Genomic DNA, 21162 nt, shown 5'->3' with positions numbered 1-21162 from the left:
TTTGTTGATGGTTGTCCTGATGGGTCAGATGGTGTAGTTGGAGGAGAGAGTTGTTGCGGACGGCTCTTTTAAGTAGAGGGAAGGCGGCTTTTTGTTGCGTTCTAATTCACCTGTACTGAGTGAAGCTCCTCCAGTGATCCACAACTTGTGTTGAATCACAGGAATAAGTGTTGGCAAGCAAGAGCAGTGCTGATTCCGGATAAGCAAGTCGCTTCGGGAGAGGGATCTTCGTTTACCCTCAAGCCGACGGCTAGGAGACCACACAAACAACAGACGTCCGTGGCAAGCTTGGGCAATTACAATGTCATTCGTTCGTTTCCTTACATGAACACAAGCAGGCAGTACACAGCATGCTCGAACCTCACCGACCTGACAGCCTCCAAAGCCAAAGACCAGCGCCTTTTTTTTTTTGTTCACCCCCTCAAGCCACTCCGTTACCATCGACCTGACCATCCACCTTTTCCAGAATCTGCAGCTGGCCCAGGTTGTCATATGCGACCCGGCCCTCGTCGACGGCCCGGCGCATCTCCTCCCGCAGCGGGGTCTTCTCGCCGGTTTTCGGGTCCCACTCCCAGCCCTCCTTCATCCACATCCACCGCAGGCAGGCCCTGAGCTCCTTGTCCTCGGGCAGGACGCGCATCCACTCCGGCTGGAAGGCGCCGTCGCGGCCTTTTCCCTTCCAGTCCTGCGCGCGACCCAGGAGGACGTCCCGGCAGAATATCCGCCACGAGTCGAGCGCGTACCGGCCCGTCGTCAGGTGGCCGATCTCCCAGGCTGTGCCGTGGCCTCTAGCCGTGGTCTTGGCTTGGGGGTCGTTCTCTTTGGAAGAGTCGGGGCTTCCGGGGTTGCCGTCGCCCTTGTCGGCGCCGGGGTGGTCCTCGGGCCCAAAGACCTCGGCCGCGCGGACGTCCTTGCCGTCGCCCTTCTGCGGGTAGTCCTTGATCCCGTAGCGCACGTCTTTCGAGGGGGGCCGCTCGAGCCAGGTGCGCGCATACTTCTGGATCGTCTTGGTCCGTTGGTTAGACAGGCCGAGATGATGCATCATAGCCTCAATGTCAGCCGGGCCCGCCTCGACCAGGGCCTGCGGCGTTGGGTAGCGCTCCATCAGCTGGCGGAACACGGGGATTGCAACCCTTCCAGGAGTTCTAATCAGGAAGGTGACGGCAACCAAGAGTCGAAAGGGGTCACCGGCCAGCTCTTCCTGGACAAGGCCGAACCTGTCTCCTGCCAACGGGGGGATCGGAAGTGCCGACACAGTGCCCCGGGCCGGTCGGCTTGTCTTCTTAGCCGTCGGGCTTGGTGTCACTGAGGCGGTGCGTGCCTCGTCGATTTTCTTGCTGGGAGAAACAAAGAAGTGGGATGCGGCCTGCTTCTGGGCAGGCTTCGCTTTTGCGGGTGGTGTGGGCGCAGCGAAAGGGTTACGCTTGGCTGACAGGGCTTGTGAGGCCGTGAACTCAGCCGGTGGGTTGTAGTGCCCAGTCGTCGGTCCGTTCATCTCTCGCGTCGCATTATTCTCTCGAGAAGCCTCTTGAAGCTGGCCGAGGATATCTATCATCTCGTCGAACACATCGGGAGCGACAGGGGGTGCTGGCTGTGGTGGTAAGGTCTGGAAGAAAAGGTTCGGGTCTACAGGTGGGTTATAGAGCTCGCCAGCTGAGCCATTGAGTCCACCCTGCAGGTCCTGGCTCGAGGACTGATCTTGTGGTTCGGAGTTCGTGTCATCGCGCTTCCGCTTCCGATCTGATGACACTGAGCTGTGAGCTGGGCCGTCAACATGCTGTGGGAACAGGCTCTGGGATATAGTGGCATCTAGTCCAAGTGACATTGCTCCGAATCCGTCTTGGCCTCTATCAAACGGCGACAGAAACTGCCTCTCATCAAAAGCGCCGCCAAGAGCAGACTGCGCCGGTATTATACCAGAAATTGGCCCTGAGACGTTGACATCCAGCAAATTCTGCCCCTGGTCGACAAAGAATGGTGACTTTGCAGCGCTCTTCTCATGTGACTGTTTCGCTTTCTTGGCCACTCGCTGCTGCTTTCCCGCGTCCACCGCCGCGCCGTTGGCCAACGGCAAAGACAAGTCAGCCGGTCGGACCAGCTGAGGGTTGAAGGCTCCTGCCTGATCATCCGGGCTCTTGGCCCCGTTTGTGGCCTGCTGCAGGTTGGACTCCCCTCCGGGTGTGTTGTTGACCATGCGACGGAAGCTCTCTTCATTCGCGTTGAGACCTGGTATGTAATGGTCCTTGTGCACTTTGCGGATGTGCTCCTGCATGGAGCGGTAGGCCTTTCCGTCGTAGCAGCGCTTGTTACAGACGGACCCGTCCTGCCGCCGTATAGGGCAGACGACCTCAAATCTGGCGTCATTGGCGGAAGATGGAGCCTGCTCTGCACTTTGCGTCTTGGGCTTGGCCTTCTTGGTGGTATCGGTTGCTGTCTTGGTGGGCTGAGGATTGCTTGCTACCCAGTCCGGCGGGGGCTTGTCCATGGGCACGATGTTGTTGATGACTTGGCTGTCGTCGTCATGAACCAGTTGGATGCTCTGCAGGCTCGTCGTGTTGCCATCCACCAGTCCGCCCCAGAGATGCTTGCCCGCCACGAGCTTGTCGCTCGCATTGAGTGCAGGTGCCCCCAGAGGCCAGTACCTCTCCTTGAAGTCCCCGATGTGATCAGACTCCCTCAACATCCCCAGATACAGCGTGAGATCATCACCGTAATGCCTTGCGAGGACCTTGTCTCTCAATGACTTTGCACACTGCACCTGTGCCTGAAAGGTCTCCCAACCAGCCGAGAGGCCGATCTTGTAGAGTTGCCTGAGATCATCCTCAAAAACCTTGCCCGACATGATAATGGCCATGAGAAATTCCCTCAGGTCGTCGTCGATGTTGAAACCGCAAAGCAGGTTGCGGGCCGTGTTTTCGTCCATTGGTGGGGCTTCTGGGTTCTCCGGCGTCCTCCATGGTATTGAGTGCCGGCCTGTTGGTGCGCTGTCATTTTGGTTGTCGTCATCCTCAGACGTGTCATCCTCTGACGTGTGTGAAGAGAATGCGCGGTCGTGAAGGAGGGCCTTGACCTCGTCCTCGTGCGCCTTGCTGGACGTGATGGCCGAGATGAGGAACTCCTTCTCGTTCTCGTCAATCTCAAAATAGTTGAGCAGGTCTCTGGCTGCATCCGCATCGAGCGTTGTTGATCGCGCGCTGGGGCGTTTGGCCGCGACAGACCCGGTAACAACTGCCTCCATCTCGAGTGACGTGAAGACTCAAAACAGTCTCACATAATGAGGCTGTGATGAATCCTGCAGTGTAAATTTCTTGATGACGCATAGAGAGCGTCACGTCTGATCAAAGCCTGGAATGAAAAGTTGAGTTCTGGAATTGAAGTCGAGGTGGCCGTTGAGGCGTGAGCACGGACCAGAAAACACTGACATACGACTCCCTCAAAACAGTACCTCAGTACCTGGGCACGCTTGGGTCCTGAAGTCTCAGGCACCACCAACAAATTCCTGGCGCTTCTAATCAATTCGCCGTGCCTGGAGGATTTTCGGTCGATGCCAAGTAGACTTTTTGATGAGCATTTTCATAAATAGATCGGTAATGTAAGCTATGGGTTGACCCGATGCAGGCCGCTTGTTCAATATTTCAAGTAGACGGCCAGGCGTGCACGCACAGTACACAGTCCCAGTCACAAGGCTAAGCGAGCATCCTCTCACCACATGTGTTGAGCAGTGTTGAGGACGCAAGAAAATGGTAAAATTGAGACCTGAAAGCTTTGATATACACTCTACCAACCCTGAATATTACTCCTGTCCCCGTCCCCGTGTCTCTTCTGTCTTTCCTTTTTTTTCTACTTCGTCAATGCGAGTGAGACAGGAGAAACCGGGAGGAAGAAGTCTAAGTTTGATAACATTATACACATACAGCAGCCACTTTTGATGAAGAGACCACCAGCCAGGCCTTGACAGGCCCGTTGTCTCACTGCTCTATCCGCATTGCTGTCTTTGTGTTTAATGGCGCACCTTGGACTCTGCTGGTGGGTCGTAGGTGACCTTGCGGGACTTGAGGTTGGCCCACTTGTACCTCTTGACCCACACGCTGATGGCAAACAGAGCCGTCGACACAATCAGCACCTGCATACCCATCTTCTTCCGCTGGTCCATCTCGGGCTCGGCGGCCCAGTTCAGGAACTCAACCACGTCCTTGGCCATCTGTGACGTCGTCGCAGGGGTCTCGTCCTCGTATTCCACCAGGTCGTTGTACAGGACACGAGCCATGGCGATACCGGTTCCAGGGAAGTAGGGGTTGAAGTTGAGGCCGGCACCGACGACGGCGCCCGCCGGGGGCTCCTCGGGGTAGCCGGTCAGCAGGGAGAAGATGTAGTTGCAGCCGCCGTGTCGGGCCTTGACGATCAGGGACAGATCTGGGGGCAGAGCGCCGTTGTTGGCAGCCCGGGCAGCCTCGTCGTTCTTGTAGGGTGCAGGGAGGTAGTCGGAAAGCTTGCCGGGCCGCTTCTCGATCTCGCCCTCGTCGTTGGGCTCACTGTCGTACTCGTTCTCCTCGGCCATGGCCTTGGCCTCGTCGACGGTGAGGACGGAGCCGACTAGAGATCGGTAGGGAATTCTGCTAAGGGAGTGGCAAGACGCGCAGACCTCTTGGTAGACTTGGAAGCCTCGTCGGAGCCTGTTCAGGTGTGTGAGTTCACATTCGGGGTGTGTAGGGATCGCGTTTCCACGTACGCCTGGTGGTCGAAGGTCTTGAACCACTGTTCGTGCACCCAGGGGTACGCGGTAGGGTGGAGACTATGCGTTTGTTGTCAGCTCTGAGGTTCCCGTCTTCGAAATGCCGCCTGGGGGTTGGACGGTTTGTATATGCCTCAATACAGTCCAGGCACCCCCAGATGCATCAATGCTCCCGAGTACGAGCAAGGGGCAATTGATCCACTCACCCCTCTTCTGCCTGTGTCGCGGCGAAGGCATCGGAGCCGTAGAGATGGTAGTACCAAGCGACGGAGCCGAGGGCGGCAGCAGTCGAGGCTGCGGCGGCGATGTTGAGTCGTCTTCCCTCGGCGGCGTTTGCGTTGCTGGTCGTGGACGCGGCGCGCTATGAACCAGATAGCCCGTTAGCCCCAATCCGAAAGCGATGAGTCCGTCTCGAACACAGTATGAGATGGTCGTGAATTTTGGGCGCCGGTTGTGCTGCATCTCGCCCAGCTGTTCTCCCCTTCGTCCGCGGACGGATCGGTTCGTACCTTCGCAAAGCTCATGGCGCCATTTCGTGCCCCGGAGAAGGCGCGCGTCGAGCGCAAGCAGGACCGGGCAAACATCTTGGGCAAGGAGCTGCTGCTGCTCGGCGTTCAGAGGATGCTGCGAGGAGATGAGTGGGTGAGTGGGGTTGAGATCGAGTCCCAATGCCTGGAGATTTGAGGTCTAGTGGTCGGTAGCCGTTGGATTGAGGTCGAGAGCCAGAGCAAAACCTGTGCCAGCCGTAAGATCCCGAGGAATTTGCCAATGAAAGCTGCTCGATTACACCCCCCAACCGTGCACGGGCCAACCACAGCAGACACGACTACTGTGAGACCTGGCTGCACCCGCCAGCCAAAAGGTCAATCCCACCTCGTGCACCTCTCTATGACGGTCACATTCAAAAACGCATAAATGCGAACAGGTGCCCCCTCGATCCGCACCACGACCACGTGAAGCTCGTCGAGGTCGACGCATATGGCATGAGTACAGTCTGCCTGCTAATGCATTCAAGATTTACCGAATTTGCCCGTGTTTTATTTGATTATTTGTATGTCGTCTACTCCCGCTGGACCTGGCCAGCCATCAGTTTTTGATAAGAATAAACGCCTTGGAACAGCACTTTTCCCAGCCCAGCGTCACAAGTCACCATGTTCGCCGCGACCACATCTTTGACGGCTCAGTTTGGCCGCGGCCGAAGAGGAAGGCGGACACCCTATGCACCGTTCTCCTTCGCCTTGGTCTCGTCCAGGACAGCTCGCCTCTTCTTCACACCGTCAGCCAGCTGGGCCAGAACAGACTCGGTGTCCTGCCAGCCGATGCATGCGTCGGTGATGCTGACGCCGTACTGAAGGCCTGCCTTGCCCTCCTTGGGTACCTTTTGGGATCCTGCGCATGTGGTCAGCTCTGGAGCTCCGTGCCAATCGTTCGCGCCTGGACAGGAACTCACCCTCGTTGATATTACTCTCAATCATCACGCCCATGATGCCAGTCTCGCCCTTTGCGAGCTGCTCGGCCAGGACGGCCGCCACCTTGGGCTGGTTCTTGTGGTTCTTCTGCGAGTTGCCGTGGCTGCAGTCCACCATCATCCGCTCGCGTACACCCGCCTTCTGCAGCGCTGCCTTGGCCTCCTTGATGCTCTTCTCATCGTAGTTTGTGCCTTTTGTGCCTCCTCTCAGGATCACGAAACAGTCGTCGTTGCCGACCGTGCCCACGATGGCAGCCACGCCGGGCTTGGTGACAGACAGGAACTGATGAGGGTGCCTGACAGCGCCGATCGCGTCGATCGCAACGCCTAGGGACCCATCGGTACCGTTCTTGAAGCCTACGGGGAAACTAAGACCACTTGCAAGCTCACGGTGCAGTTGAGACTCGGTTGTTCTCGCACCGACAGCACCGAGGGACAGCACATCAGCCACGAACTGTGGGGAGATGGTATCCAACATCTCGCTCGCAAGAGGCATGCCCTTCGAGGTAAGGTCCACAAAAAGTTGTCTCGAAAGGCGCAGACCCTTGTTGATGTTGAAGCTGTTGTCGATGTCCGGGTCGTTAATAAGACCCTTCCAGCCGACAGTCGTGCGAGGCTTCTCCAGGTAGGAGCGCATCACAATCAGCAGCTCGTCCTTGTGCTTCTCCTTCTCTTTCAGTAGCATGTCACAGTAGTCAAGGGCCGCCTGGGGGTCGTGTATGGAGCAAGGGCCGATGACCACGAGCAGCCGCTGCTTCTCGTCCGTGCCATTGACCACTGCGACAACCTCCTCACGGCCGTCGAGCACGGTGCGCTTCGATTCCTGGGTCTGTTTGATCTCATGTTGGAGTAGGTCGGGCGCTGTGAGAGGGTTGTAGCCGCGGACTTAGAAACGTAGGATGCAATTAGCCACTGATTCTTCGCGGTAGTTCAAGGAGCTTGGGGCTCGCAGTCCTACTCACTTCTCCAGTCCTCGCTCTCGGCCTTGTTGCCGACGTTCTTGTTTTCGATGTAGAAGGACTGCGAGTCGAAGGTGAGTCAGCGTCATCGGCATGGGAGTGTGGCGTGAGTGGGCCGCAGCTCGGCGTCCGGCGCAGCGGGGCGGTTCGTCCACTTACAGCCATTGTGATGGGAAGGTCGAACGCAAGGAAGCTTCAATGCACGCTCTTGGGGACTGGGTATCTCTATCAGGAAAAGGGAGAAAAGTAGGGAGAAAAGTAAGAAAGGAGAAGCTGGAACGTATCACGAAAATAAGCCCGAGAAATTTGGCCCAGGGCAGAGCTTTGTAGTTGGTGTGTGAATCAGATGGATAAAGTTTGGGCCCTTGAGATAGCCATTGACGTATGCTTATTTCAAACCAGAGCGCATTGGGTTCAGCATTGAGTCACTCCTACAGTGGGGGCCGGGAAGCAGTTGGGGCAGGCAGAGGACCCCTTAGCTTGAGCTGCTAAGCTGTTAAGCTCCCTGCGAGCTGTGCCTAGGGAACAACCCCTTTCAGCCGGACTCTATTCGCTATAAAAAACCAACCAATCCAACGTGTTCTATCAAAATCGAAATTCATGGGCACGCCTTGGACACTGTCTCCTTTGAGAATTTGTTTCGGCGCCTGTCGGGCATACACACAGCCGCGCATTCGGTGTTGGGGTGGATCCGTAACCAGGTGTCACGGCACAGAGAAGCAAACCAGGGCCCAGGCTTTGCCGTCGAGCCAACGTCGCGCAAAAGTACGGACTTCTGTCACATCCTCACGTGAAGTCTTTCTGACGAGACCGAGAGTCGGCAGCCAACTGTTTGTTGCACGACACATGGAATGTGATGGCATGAGTGCGGTGGCACAAGGAGCTTGAAGTCGCTCAGTCGAGCTTGACCGGGTTTGCAGCCTCTTTCTTGAACTCCTCAACTACTAATTGTCAGCCATTGGCCCTTCTCTTGTGGGCATAATGAACAAGGGCAAGAATGCGAGTCGAATGGTACCGAGATGAGCTCCAGGTTCGGGGTAGCGATGCCAGGGTCTATGCCCTTGAAGCTCTGGATGCAAGACCCCGGCATCCCTCGAAGAGCAGAGTCAACACTCAAAAAGGGTTCCACTTACTGCCGTTGATCTTTCCATATAACCATTTAAGCCCCATAGTACTGATGGCACACGTGATTCCAGAGAATGTGAAGAGTCCAACCCTCTGAGGCGTGGTAAGAAGGGTAAAGATGGGGTACGGGTAACTGATCATTTTGTCAGTTCGGCGTGTCTACCTGTTGAGAAGCGGAACTCACGTCTGATTGTACGAGAAGGTGTATTCAATCCATGCCCCTTGAATGCTATCAGTGATTGTACTTCCGTTTCCATATGCGAAGTGGCTGCAGAGGGAGATTTTTGGCCTGTAACTTCCCCATGGCTACAGTTGATACAGACATCTCCTCCAGGGGCAACATGTACTTCTACCCAAGGACTTACAATAAGCAAAGGCCAGGAAGGTGCTAAGAGTCAATGCACCTTGGAATTTGATAGTCCATGGAGGGCTGAGGAGCAGGAGATCCAATGTCAACATTATTGCTGGCACTACAGATTCCGGAATCAGTTATCGATGCACCATTGGAGAATTCCATGGGCTGGAAGGGAATTCGACGGGTACTTTCTGCCCACGGTCTGTCTCACAGCTCACAGCCCGTGATACGGCCTGGCATGACCAACGAGGGAGACTACGACCACAGAAACAAGGTCATACCGGGTTTTGGGGGCGGCTTACTTGCGTGGAAGCCGAAATCCGGCAAGAAAGGTAGCTGGAACTCTTCGGGGGCCAGGAGACGCTTGTCGATAAGAGTGATGCCCCAATAGAGGATGCTGACCAGGACTTCCAGAGGTGTCGAGCACACCGAAATCACGTTCTTTGCATTGAAGAGGGTAGAACTCAAGGTCACGTCGGCGAGCAGTCCCAGGGCCATACTCGTCAGCGCGAGCGCCAACCCGATGATGGTCAAGAATTGAAACACGCCTCCGAACTTTTCGTTTTCGGGAGTGGGGTATTGGAAGAGCCACCTGAAAGACGCTGAGAAGGACGCTATCCCGAGCATGTGAATGATGGCAGAGATGGACCTGGATGGCGACGCCAGTCTTTGCAGGGGATGAATCGTGCGTGCCATGGTCGGTGACCGGTGGTGCTGTCTAGGGAAATCTATCACGCGAAAGAACGTCTCCTGGAAATCGTTGTAGCTGAAAGCAGATCGCTCGAGTGTGTACGGCCTCGATTTGGCTATTTGCAGTGATGCGAAGAAATCTAGGTCGAAAACGGCAGGCTGAAATAAGAAAGTCTAGGAAACAGACCAGTCCCTGTGATGACATCTTGGACAAATTCCAAGTCAATATCCTGAGCCGTTCGAATGAACATCGAACGATCCCGGCAGCTTCGGCTGAGCAATTACATAAGCGTGACGTCTCGCGGGCTGCAGGTCATTCCCGCGCGCTCGGATCGTCTTGAGCGGACGAAACCCTGCTCCGCCGGCGCCGTCGGCGGCTCACGATACCTCCTCACCACCTGACCATGCCCGAGGATTTCCATTTATGGTCTGGTTCGGTCAATACCGGCTCCTCCCTTCCCAAAACTTGACAAAGCCATCAGACCTTTCGCTTCTTCAGCCTCACAATTACATTCTCCTGCTTGCAAAACCACAGGTTCCGTGTCTTCCACGTGCTGTTCTTGTCCGCCAATTCCAACCCGAAGCTTCTCAACACCTCGGGTGTCAGCTTATGCAGCTCAGCCAGAGAGATGTTCTTGCCTATGCAGGTCCTTGAGCCGTGTCCGAACGACAGGATATGGCGGTCCATCATCGCTGCGTCAGGCCCGAGCCACCTCTCCGGTCGGAACTCATCTGCGTCCTGGCCGAAGACCGACTTGTCAAAGTGGACGACGGCAGGGTTTAAACCTACCCAGTAACCGCCTGGCACGAACATCCCGCAGAGCTCGAGCCCATCCGCTGGGACGACCCGGCCCATGCTCAACTGCACTCCTGGATGTATTCGCAGGGCCTCCTTGATGCAAGCGCTCAGGAAATCAAGCTTGATGGCGTCCGAGAACTTCACCGGTGACTTGAGCTGGCCGGAACTGAAAGCATGGTCGATCTCGTCCTGGAGCTTCTTGTACACATCCGAGTTCTTGATCAGGTGATAGAACAACGACCGGAACGCGATAGCCGTCGTGTCAGACCCTGCAAACAGAGCTGTGTCCATTCTGTCAACGTTCCTGAGGCATGACTTTGTGGTAAGGTCCAGGGAGGTCAGAAGAAGACATACCAACATATGCTTCTTGTTCGATATCACCCATGTGGAAGTCCATTTTGTTTCCCTTCTGCAGTTGGACATCATACAGTTGCTGCAGCATGTCTGTCCGCTTCCGAGAATCCAGCCGGGGCGCCTCATCGAACCGTCTCGCCACATAGCTTCTCGCGGAAATGCCAATATTTTCCACGGCTTTCAGCGCCTTGAACGACCCGGGCACAAAGAGGGACGAGGCGAGGATCAACGGACGGGCCGAAGCTGGTGCGACGGCACATAGACACAGAAAGGGCATCAGCAGGTCCAGTGAGTGGATCCACCCACCATGGTCATGATTCTTCTGGAGAAACCCGAACATCTCCCCAAGATAGAGCTCACCAATCACGTCGAACGCGTACCTGGGATGATGTTATCAGCTTGCGAGCACAGAGACTCAGCTTCGGAGTGGGTCTTTGGGTTACATTTGGAGGTAGTGCCCCAGGTTTATCACCGGCTCATCTGCCTCGGCGCACTCCTTCAGCCGGACCATCATCAACTCGGAGCATCTATCAATGTACTCCTCGGATTTCAAGACGTTGGCCAGAGAGTACACATGACTGACGATCCGTCTTCGTTCGCCATGGGCCCTGTCGTTGGTCTCGGTGAAGGCACTGAGTTATCCACCTCGTCAGTGATGTGCCTTATGGGACGTGCCCACGGTAAGAGCTTAGATACTCTTTATGCTTGCTAAAATTCTAGATCAGGTCGTCAGTATGGCTGTTCACTGCGAGAGGACACTCACGGATCTCACCTGATTGTTCCACACAGGATAGAAATCAGTCTTGTTCAGGGCATTTTGTGTCCTGTAAACCAACTTGATGGCGTTGGGATCCGCACATGTGAGCTCATCTGGGGCAATCCTCAGAAGCGGGCCATACTTGGCGTGAAGCTGCCTGTGTACATTGTCAGGAACTGTTGTCAGTTCCGACGGTATGTTTCCAGCCGCTCACCGTTGAGTCTTTTCCATGTCACCTCGTAAAATTTGTATCATATACCACTGCCATTCCCCATGTCAATGACTCGTTGCACTAAGCGCAGTGCTCATATGCCGATGAGCGGCAGTCTCCAAGTCAAACACACGTGAGGCAAGGACAGATTACTTACGGCTCGGGTGACTGAGGCCAGCCATGGTCCAGGAACTTTTGCCAGTGGGTGAAAACATCTCGTATAGACGACCCAGCATAACACATACGCAATGAAAACACGAAGACCTAGCTCAACAGACGATACGATTGTCTCTTTCGTCAAGACTACCATATTGAAGGCGATTGCTTTGCTGCAGACTGGCAATTCAACAATCGCGAATAGGCGCACAAAGTCTATCGCACGATTACCTCCCCCCCCGCAGTCGACAAGCATCCGATCAACGTCAGGGACTCTAACCTAAAGGATCGCCAATCTAGTCCAGACTGCCGGAGACATGCTACCGCTGTAAACGGGAGGGTGGGGTCGCATCCCAAGTGGATCGTGGGTCTGTGGGAGCATACGCACGCGGCTGATGCTGCTACACCCAACGGGCAGACGCCATATCTTGGACGTACAATACTGTGGTAAATCTCCGGATGTTCGCTCCTCACGGTGTGCCTTGGTATTCACCGAGCACTCTTATTCCTGGGAAAAGCTGATGAACCATTGCATGGTCTGAAACTCTATTTCTGCCACTGCAGGGTAGAAATGGGGGGATCATGACTCGTCGTCCACCGGATTCTTCTGCCGGCATCTCGTCGAGAGCGCCCTAGTATCCACAACAATGTTACAAAGATCGAGGGCCTGGAGACTCGTATATGAGATCGGGAAGACCCGACTTGTACTCTGTCCTCTGTTCGTAGAGTTGTAACAGTATCCAAGGAATTCAAGGAACCTGCAGACGCCCCCTCCGCAGAGCACGTCCGTGCCTGTCGGCCGAGGCGTGTCTGCTCTGTCTGCTCACACAGTGTAGGTATGGCATTCCAGCCTGACCTGTGGAGACCCTCTCCTATAATCCGATGGGATATCGTGAAATGAGGCTTAGGGCCAATGTCCCGGAAACCCCCCCCGGCAGAACTACGGCCTCGCCATTGGGGTGCGTATGACCCTGTAACAGGCCGAGTGTGGTCTAGCTCCGGGCAACGTCGACGCCTCTGCAGCTGGGAAGGTGACTCGGGGGCTTCAATCCTCGTGGTGCTCGTCCGAGATTCCTTGCAGTCTTGTTCCATTGATGCTATTTTACACTGTGGCAAGGTATGAAACGGCAGATTGGAAAGTGCTGGGAGATATAGTCCATGCCAAGTTCGATCCTTCACGGCTGTTGATTATCTTGGAGGCTTTTCCGCCGTTGCTGCGAATGTTGCGTGTCGACTTTTCTGTTTTTCTCTCGATCATGAGTGTGTAGTGGTAGCAAGTCTAGCCACCATGAGGGCATTTTCTGTTGGCCTCCTCCTCGTCGGGGGCCTGGTCGCGTCCTCTTTCGCCGATGTGTCACCACCATCGTGTGCGGTAAGCAGTGGGAATTACTGGAACAGCAAACTGAGTACTGATGTCCTCCTGCTAGACGAACTGCTTGGAAACATACCTCCCACAGTCAGGATGCAATGCGACCGACGCTGCTTGCATATGCTCGGACGTCACTTTGACGGGACAAGTACAAAACTGCACACTGGCAGCATGTACGACGCTTGAAGCTCTGAGTAAGTTCGTGTTATTCAGATGTTTGGGCTTTCGTGCTGACTACAGTTGCCCTTCCAGCGGCCTTAAACGCAACAAAAACCTTCTGCGGCGAGCCTGTTCGGGACCTGACAGTCATCACCCCGGTCGTCACCGCCATCTCAGGGACCTTCGCCATTGTAGCCGCCATCATGAGGCTTGTTGACAGCCTCGCCCGGGATACCTTCCTCAACTGGTCCAACTTCTGCATTGTTATGTCACTTGTAAGGATTCAAGCGCCTTATCTGCTGTGGCGTAAACACAAAACTAAAGGAAACAGGCCTGTTGTTTGGTGATAGGAGCTCTTGTATTTCCAAGTAAGTTGCTGTCACGGCCATTTGCGCTTTGCTGAATGTTGACAATATCGTAGTGTCCACATACGGTTTCGGGAGGGACATTTGGACGATCCCTCACCACTTAATTACCCGAATCATCATGGTGCGGATCCCATCATTGCCAGACCCGAACCGAGCTTGAGGCTGACATTCTGCAGCTCACCTGGCTCTCAGAAATTCTGTACATGGTAGCACTTGGCCTGACCAAGATAGCCATGCTGCTGTTGTATCTCAAAGTATTCCCGGGCCAGACTTTCCAACGGATTTGTTTCGTCATGGTAGCCATTTGCCTGGCCTACATACCGGCAGCGGCCTTGGCCACTGCCTTCAACTGCACTCCTGTCAGCTACAACTGGACGGGGTGGACGGGGCAAACAGAGGGCCACTGCTTCAGCTTCAACACCTTTGCATGGGCGCAGTCCAGCATCAACATCGTGCTCGATCTCACCATCATCCTGCTCCCGATACCACAGCTGTGGAGGCTCAACATGGGGAGGAAGAAAAGGATTCAGCTGGTGCTGATGTTCAGCGTCGGGCTCTTGTAAGCATCCCTACCCTTCAATCTGGAGTTCAAATCCCATGGCAACGTGGTTCTGACCGCGGTGTATTCGCAGCATAACCATCGTCAGCATTGTACGGCTGACGGCCCTGGTCAATTTCGCGACGACCACCAATGCCACCTGTAAGTCTCAGCATATATAAGACCCACGGCACGCACATCGCAACTGACAGACTGCCCTCTATTACCAGATGACAACGTACCAACAGCCTACTGGAGCGTCCTCGAGATCTTCGTGAGCATCATATGCTGCTGCCTGCCCGCGGTCCGCTCGCTCCTCAAGAGGGCGTTCCCCAGCTGCTTCGGCAGCTCTGGAGGCAGCAAGAACACACCGGCGCCGTACATGACCCCAAAGTCCCCACGCTACAAGCTCAGTGGTGGGATCCAAAAGAGTATTACGAATACCATTACATTTGGGCCGAGCTCTGCCGACGGAAGATCAGATATTGAGCTGGTGGACGAGAGGTGGCGCGACCGCGACTGAGCAACCGTGGGCTTGGTGATATGGCAGGCGTAAGCTTGAACTGTATGATTATAATGAGATCTTGTCCAAGGCGGACAGGCCGGACAGAGACAATGCATTTGAAATCTAATGATGAACTTCCATAACCTAGTTCGTGCATAAATGGCGAGGAGCTGTATACGATTGGCAGGTATCTATAAGATTTGCCAGATACCCAACTATTATATACAAAAGGAACCAGCATCAGAACTTAGTCATGAATGCACTGTGTATAATATTAGAATAGGGTTTGGAACTGGAGGTCCACCTTGTTGGAGTTCATGATGTTGAAGGACCCTATGCGGCCTTGCTACCCCGGTGTGGGATCCCTGTAAGCTATCCGGCACGCTGTAAGACTGTTGGTCAATGGGCATCTATGGCCCCAGTTGGACGGGAGCTTAGCCTACTATCGATAAGAGCCAGCGGCCCCAAAAAAGCTATGGAGCCACAGCTGCCTTGACCTTCGATCCGCGGTCCTCCCAACCGCCTTCGAGCAGTCGCAGCACGGAGAACCGCCCTTCACGCGTTGCCGTGACTCTGCCGAACCAAGTAACAGCCCGTCAGACAATATGGCAGAGGCCAATCAAGACGAAGATGTCAAATCGCAGAAGCGAGACCGTTCAGAGTTCGAAGGGGAGGGTAAGTTCAGCTCACCTACTTTCCACGCGCGCTTGTATAGATCTTGGAGTGGCTGATGATGGTGACCTCAGACAGCTCATCCGACGACGACATGGGCCCGCAGCTGCCCTCCGCAGCTGCTCCCAAGAAGAAGCGCCGCGTCCTCCCCTACGAGAAGCTCTACGTGTCTGCCCTGCCCAGATCTACCCGCTACTCGAAGTCCCTGATGCACAAGGAGCAGCTCTCCTTTGTGACCATGACTCCCCACACCGACTTCCTGATTACGTCCTCGGTGGACGGTGTAGTCAAATTCTGGAAGAAAGTTGCCGAAGGCATCGAGTTCGTCAAGGAGTTTAAATCCCACCAGGGCGAGATCCGGTCTGTATCGTGTAGCGCGGACGGGAGGAGCTTTGCGACGGCCGGAGTCGACAAGACCATCAAGATATTCGATGTCATCACGTTCGACCTCCTAGCCATGCTGCCGCTGGAATACACGCCAAACAGTGTATGCTGGGTGCACAAGAAGGGTGCAAGCCTGCCTTTACTTGCTGTCTCGGACGCCGAAAAGCCCGTCATCCACGTATATGATGGCAGGGGCGAGAAGCAGGAGCCGATACACGTGATCAAGGGCTTGCATAGGAGTCCAGTTAGTCTTATGGCATTCAACGATGCCTACGACTGTGTGGTGTCGACAGATGAGGGCGGTATGGTGGAGTATTGGAGGCCCAGCGGTTCTTACGAGAAGCCGGATAACGTCTTCCAGTACAAGAGCTCGACAAATCTGTTCGACTTCAAGAAGGCAAAATCTGTCCCGACGTCTCTCACGATATCTCCCTCTGGACATCAGTTTGTGACATGGTCGATGCCAGACCGCAAAATCAGGATATTCGAATTTGCCACGGCAAAGCTGTACAGGACGTATGACGAGTCGCTGCAAGTCATCGAGGAGATGCAGCAAGCCGGCACGGCTCTTCAGAAACTAGACGCAGTCGAGTTTGGTAGACGGCTTGCTATCGAGCGGGAAGTTGAATCGCCGGCCTACCGCAGTAAGGCTACTGCAGTGTTTGACGAGTCAGGCCACTTCATCATCTATGGATCTATCGTGGGTATCAAGGTACTCAACACATACACTAACCAGGTGGTCAAGGTGTTCGGCAAGGATGAGCAGCTTCGGGCACTAAATCTTGCCATCTATCAGGGCGCACCGCAGAAGAAGGGTGTCACTACCGTCGCTATGGCCGCATCGAGCAATCCATTGCTGGAGGAATCTGAAGCCAGAGACCCCATCATTTTCGCCACAGGCGTGGGGAAGGTTCGCTTCTATATGTTCACCAACGAAGAAGAGATATCCAGGAGCACACGGGATGTGCAAAATGAGAAGCCCACAGCAGACGGCAAGAAGGCAAAGGCAGGACGAGAAAAGCAAAAGGAGACAGGCACTGCGGCTATTATACACACAACCTACGGCGATATCCACGTCCGCCTCTTCCCTGATGCCGCACCAAAGGCGGTGGAGAATTTTGTGACGCATTCCAAGAGCGGCTACTACAACAACACGATATTCCACCGTGTCATCCGGAAATTCATGATACAATGTGGAGATCCGCTAGGAGACGGTACAGGCGGCGAGAGTATCTGGGGCAGGGAATTCGAGGACGAATTCAGTAGTTTGAAGCACGATAAGCCCTATACGGTGAGCATGGCCAACGCCGGACCGAACACGAACGCGAGCCAGTTCTTCATCACGACTGAAAAAACAGTAAGTGGCTTCCTCTATGACCTGCCTTCACACGCATCTCGTTTGGCTGACGACTTGGATAGCCTTGGCTTGACAATAAGCACACCATTTTCGGTCGTGCTGTCCAGGGCCTGGATGTGATACACAAGATCGAGAATGCCCGGACTCACAAGGAGAGGCCGGAAGAGGATATCAAGATCCTCAACATCGACATTGTATAGATTTCAATCGAGACGTGATCGGCATGTGCCGGATGCCTGCTTGCAGGCGATCTACACGGCAACTTGGCGACTCTGACCACCACCTAAACCAAATACACAGTGCTTCCCAGCCACTATAGCCCGACTGGCCCCCCGTGGCTGCAATAGCAACATACGCACAACCACGTAGCTTTCTACAGAGTCACTTACTTGTTCAGGATTCAGCCTCCGATCGGCATCTTGCATCGTTGCAACCCCACGTGACGGCGCAGCTATCGGTGCGCCCAGTTAGATCTTGGCCAAGTGCCGCCCTGGGCGGGGATCCACAAAGCAGCCGCGTATTAGTTCCTTATCATCCCAAGACCTGTTGCAAGGGCCTGTCCGGCGCCTGAATCAATCACTGCCAGCCATTGGGTTTCCCTCTTCCCCATTCAGCCCGGTCCCGTCTTCATCCCTCCTCCACGCATGAGACTCAAACCGTCCTTGCATGTCTGCCCGCCGGCCGCGATCCTCACTGTGTCATTGGGCGAATGAGAGTTCTTGGCAGGTCGAAGTTTTGCTCGCTGGCCCATCGTGACCCTGGCCCATTCGACGGACGGGCGGCGACGGACGAGGGTGGACTATGGGGATTTCCAGCTTTAACCCCGCTTTAATTGGCCCGCCAGCAGAAGAGCGACAGGAAGCGGACGACACCGACGACAACCCAGGCCACGCCCATTCCGAGGTATGCCTCGACCCAAGAGGCCGGGTGCGCCGGAACCGAAGAAACGGAGCAGGAATGGCTGTTGGTGAGCACCGCAGCAGCAGCCCCTGAAACCTACGGACGAACAGCATGCTGATGACGCGTGACAGGCCGTGTAAAGCCAGGAAGGTGAAATGTGGAGAAGAGAGACCTCAATGTGTAAAGTATAACGACCTCGCCTCCTTTTTCATACTGTCCGAAGTACCCTAGCAGGTTGCGCAACAACGGATTGCACTTGCAGGACCAAGATGCGAGGAACCATCAGTGCCCATCAGCCATCACCAGATCGATGCTCAGATTTTCTACGAAAAGTTTGAGATGTTTCGCTACCGGCCGTGGACTCGCGGGGTTCTCCGTTCGGGTGTGCCCTTCCTTGCCATAGCAACCTGCGCAGCTCATCCAAGTGGAGGGCAAAATCGACCGTCAAGCCATATGATCATGTTACCTTGTTGAGCGCGTGGAACAACTGTCCTAACATGCACCAGCTGTGAACGCACAGGTGAGACTTGTGATTATAGCATCAAGCTCAATTGGGAAGGGAGGAAAAAGAAGAATCCAGGCTTCGAGACCATCCTATTCCAAGTCCCGTCGGAATCTTCATCGAGTTCGCGACAAGATGCACGGCGTCAATCTGATGGCTCGTCCAGCGCGACGGTGTCACGCATCACAGAAGGGCAGTCACCGTCGGCAAGCAGCTTACGAGCCGGTCCTGGTGAACAGGACACGCCCCCAGGCCCCGCGCCCGCGAGCGGCCCCTCCCCCGGCACAAATCCCAAGTTTTCCTTCCCAGGGTCGAGCGTGTTCGCTGCTCAATCCCGAGGCCATGTTCGCAACGACTCGGACGAAGCAGCATTTCGGTCTCCTGGTTTTACCGGTCCAACACCATCGCTTCCTCCGCCTCACAGTAGCAACCCGAATGCCGTCTCCGGAGCATACGCCACCGCTCCAGAAAGCAGCAGCAATGGAATAGGACAGCCGCCTCCGCTAAAGCGTCTGAAGTACAGCGTCGACCTCGACATGCCTCCGCAGATCTCATCACCAACCGAATCCACTTCCGCGGGCGCCACGCCTCAACTCTTTCCTAGCATCACCAGTACTGGGCTAACCACAGCCACCACGGCCTCGTCGCCGTTGACACCAGCTGCCTCCTCGCCATACAGCGACGGGGGGCGTCAGACTTCGTCCAGCCACGGAATGCTAGGATCTCCTGATGTCCGAAAGATGTCAGTCAACTCGCTTCTCTCAGGTCCTCCGGGACCGGTAGCGCGGCAGTACGCACCGCCATCAGAGAGAGCAGTTAATGCCAGGACCACATTGTGCTTATCCCATGTCACCACATACTATGGGGTCGACCCCGGCTTCAGGGACCTGGACCTCGGCCAGAATGACGACGCTCATGCCATCATCAAGTCATCCAGGGACTCCACTGCCGAGGATGACATGAACGCGGTCGACTCTATCAGAATAGAAGATGCGAGCGCGACAAGGCCGCGAGGGTATTACAGCCGCCCTATGCCGGTCCGGATTCCTCAAGACCTCGAGCCCCTCCCCTCCAAGCTGCGCGACAACCCGATGAACTTACTGTACTTCCACCACTTCATGAACCATACAGCCAAGGCCCTTGTACCCCACGATGACGAGCAATCCAACCCGTACAGACATGTCCTGCCGATGATGGCCGTCCAGAACGACAACCTACTGAGCCTCATGCTGGCGTACTCTGGTCAGTGCCCCTTTGGTGGCCCTTGCACTTGTATCGAGCAGATTAGAGGACTCTTACTAAACTCTGTCGCAGCTTCTCATCGCGCCCACCTGCTGAACCAACCAGAGCCAGCTATGCGGATAGCACACTGGGTCCAGGACATTTTCCCAGCCCTGCGAAATGCCTTGAACGATCCGAACCAGAAGATTTCCAACGCCAATATCGCGACCGGAATCATGCTCGCGTCCCTGGAGATCGTCAGTCCGACCGCGTTCGGCTACACGATCCCGTGGCAGCGGCACCTGGGGCTCGCGCGAGAGCTGATCGCGTCGAGGCCGGACGGGATCCGCTGGTCTCGGCGGTGGACGCAGGAGGACCAGGTGCGCGCGTTCCTGTGGAGCTGGCTGGCGTTCCTGGACGTGCTGGGCACGCTGAGCGGGGGTCGGAGGGAGAGCTCGACGGCGTGGATCTTGGACTACCAGAAGGACGACTACGAGGAGGAGTTCGACGAGATCGACTGTTTGATGGGGATGACGACCCGGGGAGTCTACATCCTGGCCAAGGTGGCCGAGCTGGCCAAGGAGTGCGACGCGCTGCGCACCAACGGCGGCATCACAACCAGCAGCGGCCCCGGCGCGGCGGACATCTTGCCGCACCCGCCCGGGATGCCCAGCGGCAGGGAGTGGCGGCCGCCCAAGGACATCATCACGCGGGCGTGGGAGCTCGAGGACGAGGCGAAGCGCAGCATGATCCTGCCGCCGCAGCCGTGCAAGCACCTGCACGCGTCGGGGGACGTGGTAAGGTGGAACCAGCGCGAGATATCGGCGCTCAACGAGGCGTACCACTGGGCCGGGCTGGTCCACCTCCACCGGCGCGTGCTGGGCAAGCCCTCGAGCCACGAGGACGTGCAGGCGGCCGTGCTCAAGATCCACGCGTGCGTCGACTGCGTGCCGCTCGGGGGCAGCGCCGAGGCCAGCGTTCTGTTCCCGCTCTTCACGGCCGCGTGCGAGACGCTCGCGGGCGAGGCGCGGCGGGCGAGGATCCGCGAGAGGCTGGGGAGCATGGCTCGCAGCGGGTTCTTGCAGGTTGTCAGGGCCAAGGAGCTGGTGGAGAGGGTGTGGGAGAGCGGCAGGTCTTGGGATGAGATGGTGACAACAGAATTCGTCGGGTGAGGGGTGGTGGTGCCAAAACCTCTGGTCTATGCGCTGGGAAGAGAGATGATGGCTTTGGACCGAATAGTTTGACCTGATGAGTTGGTAGCGATGCCCTGACTACAGCGATATTGAGGAATAGCGCAGCGACTTGCACAATTTACAAGAGTTTCACGTGTTTCTCTTTGCCTGGAATAGCGCCGTGTCAACCACATGTGCCATGATGTTACAGGCGTTGATGGGGGACGACATTCACAAGAGCCACGGCCTTGTCCGTAAGTCAATGTTTGATCAGTCGTACAAGTACGGAAGTCATCGAGGCTTCGAAGGCGACGTAGATGGCTGCCCGTTCCATATCTGTAAGCAACTTCTCTTCTTGTGATTGGAAAGATTTATGCCACTCCGAAGCCTTGTGTTCCCCAATTGAATT

General features: G+C 55.7%; 8 protein-coding genes across 8 annotated transcripts; 3 read left to right on the top strand and 5 right to left on the bottom strand.

The window, feature by feature from the left end:
* Window positions 1-421: 421 nt before the first annotated feature.
* Window positions 422-3238, bottom strand: INS49_010262 (uncharacterized protein; the record flags this gene model as incomplete). The annotated part of the gene is made up of 1 exon (XM_043170988.1): window positions 422-3238. The coding sequence occupies one exon, from the start codon at window positions 3236-3238 to the stop codon at window positions 422-424; it is 2817 nt and encodes a 938-aa protein (XP_043025553.1).
* A 762-nt stretch (window positions 3239-4000) lies between these two features.
* Window positions 4001-5316, bottom strand: INS49_010261 (uncharacterized protein; the record flags this gene model as incomplete). The annotated part of the gene is made up of 4 exons (XM_043170987.1): window positions 4001-4673; window positions 4730-4792; window positions 4939-5093; window positions 5242-5316. The coding sequence occupies 4 exons, from the start codon at window positions 5314-5316 to the stop codon at window positions 4001-4003; spliced, it is 966 nt and encodes a 321-aa protein (XP_043025552.1).
* Window positions 5317-5948: 632 nt separating this feature from the next.
* On the bottom strand, window positions 5949-7324 carry INS49_010260 (uncharacterized protein; the record flags this gene model as incomplete). The annotated part of the gene is made up of 4 exons (XM_043170986.1): window positions 5949-6121; window positions 6183-7061; window positions 7163-7220; window positions 7319-7324. 4 exons carry the CDS (start codon window positions 7322-7324, stop codon window positions 5949-5951), a joined length of 1116 nt encoding a protein of 371 aa, XP_043025551.1.
* Window positions 7325-8053: 729 nt separating this feature from the next.
* INS49_010259 (uncharacterized protein) lies at window positions 8054-9266 on the bottom strand (the record flags this gene model as incomplete). Its single annotated transcript, XM_043170985.1, has 5 exons — window positions 8054-8100; window positions 8293-8417; window positions 8469-8505; window positions 8650-8754; window positions 8942-9266. The coding sequence occupies 5 exons, from the start codon at window positions 9264-9266 to the stop codon at window positions 8054-8056; spliced, it is 639 nt and encodes a 212-aa protein (XP_043025550.1).
* A 541-nt stretch (window positions 9267-9807) lies between these two features.
* INS49_010258 (uncharacterized protein) lies at window positions 9808-11470 on the bottom strand (the record flags this gene model as incomplete). The annotated part of the gene is made up of 6 exons (XM_043170984.1): window positions 9808-10409; window positions 10483-10862; window positions 10926-11114; window positions 11179-11198; window positions 11255-11396; window positions 11454-11470. 6 exons carry the CDS (start codon window positions 11468-11470, stop codon window positions 9808-9810), a joined length of 1350 nt encoding a protein of 449 aa, XP_043025549.1.
* A 1424-nt stretch (window positions 11471-12894) lies between these two features.
* INS49_010257 (uncharacterized protein) lies at window positions 12895-14563 on the top strand (the record flags this gene model as incomplete). The annotated part of the gene is made up of 6 exons (XM_043170983.1): window positions 12895-12978; window positions 13034-13169; window positions 13228-13409; window positions 13679-14061; window positions 14135-14202; window positions 14271-14563. 6 exons carry the CDS (start codon window positions 12895-12897, stop codon window positions 14561-14563), a joined length of 1146 nt encoding a protein of 381 aa, XP_043025548.1.
* Window positions 14564-15150: 587 nt separating this feature from the next.
* Window positions 15151-17158, top strand: INS49_010256 (uncharacterized protein; the record flags this gene model as incomplete). The annotated part of the gene is made up of 3 exons (XM_043170982.1): window positions 15151-15220; window positions 15292-16958; window positions 17021-17158. 3 exons carry the CDS (start codon window positions 15151-15153, stop codon window positions 17156-17158), a joined length of 1875 nt encoding a protein of 624 aa, XP_043025547.1.
* Window positions 17159-18495: 1337 nt separating this feature from the next.
* On the top strand, window positions 18496-20753 carry INS49_010255 (uncharacterized protein; the record flags this gene model as incomplete). Its single annotated transcript, XM_043170981.1, has 3 exons — window positions 18496-18520; window positions 18613-19602; window positions 19675-20753. The coding sequence occupies 3 exons, from the start codon at window positions 18496-18498 to the stop codon at window positions 20751-20753; spliced, it is 2094 nt and encodes a 697-aa protein (XP_043025546.1).
* Window positions 20754-21162: the final 409 nt, after the last annotated feature.

Source organism: Diaporthe citri (assembly GCF_014595645.1).
Source record: "Diaporthe citri strain NFHF-8-4 chromosome Unknown scaffold_4, whole genome shotgun sequence".
NCBI lineage: Eukaryota > Fungi > Ascomycota > Sordariomycetes > Diaporthales > Diaporthaceae > Diaporthe > Diaporthe citri.
This window is presented reverse-complemented; position numbering and strand designations above follow the sequence as displayed.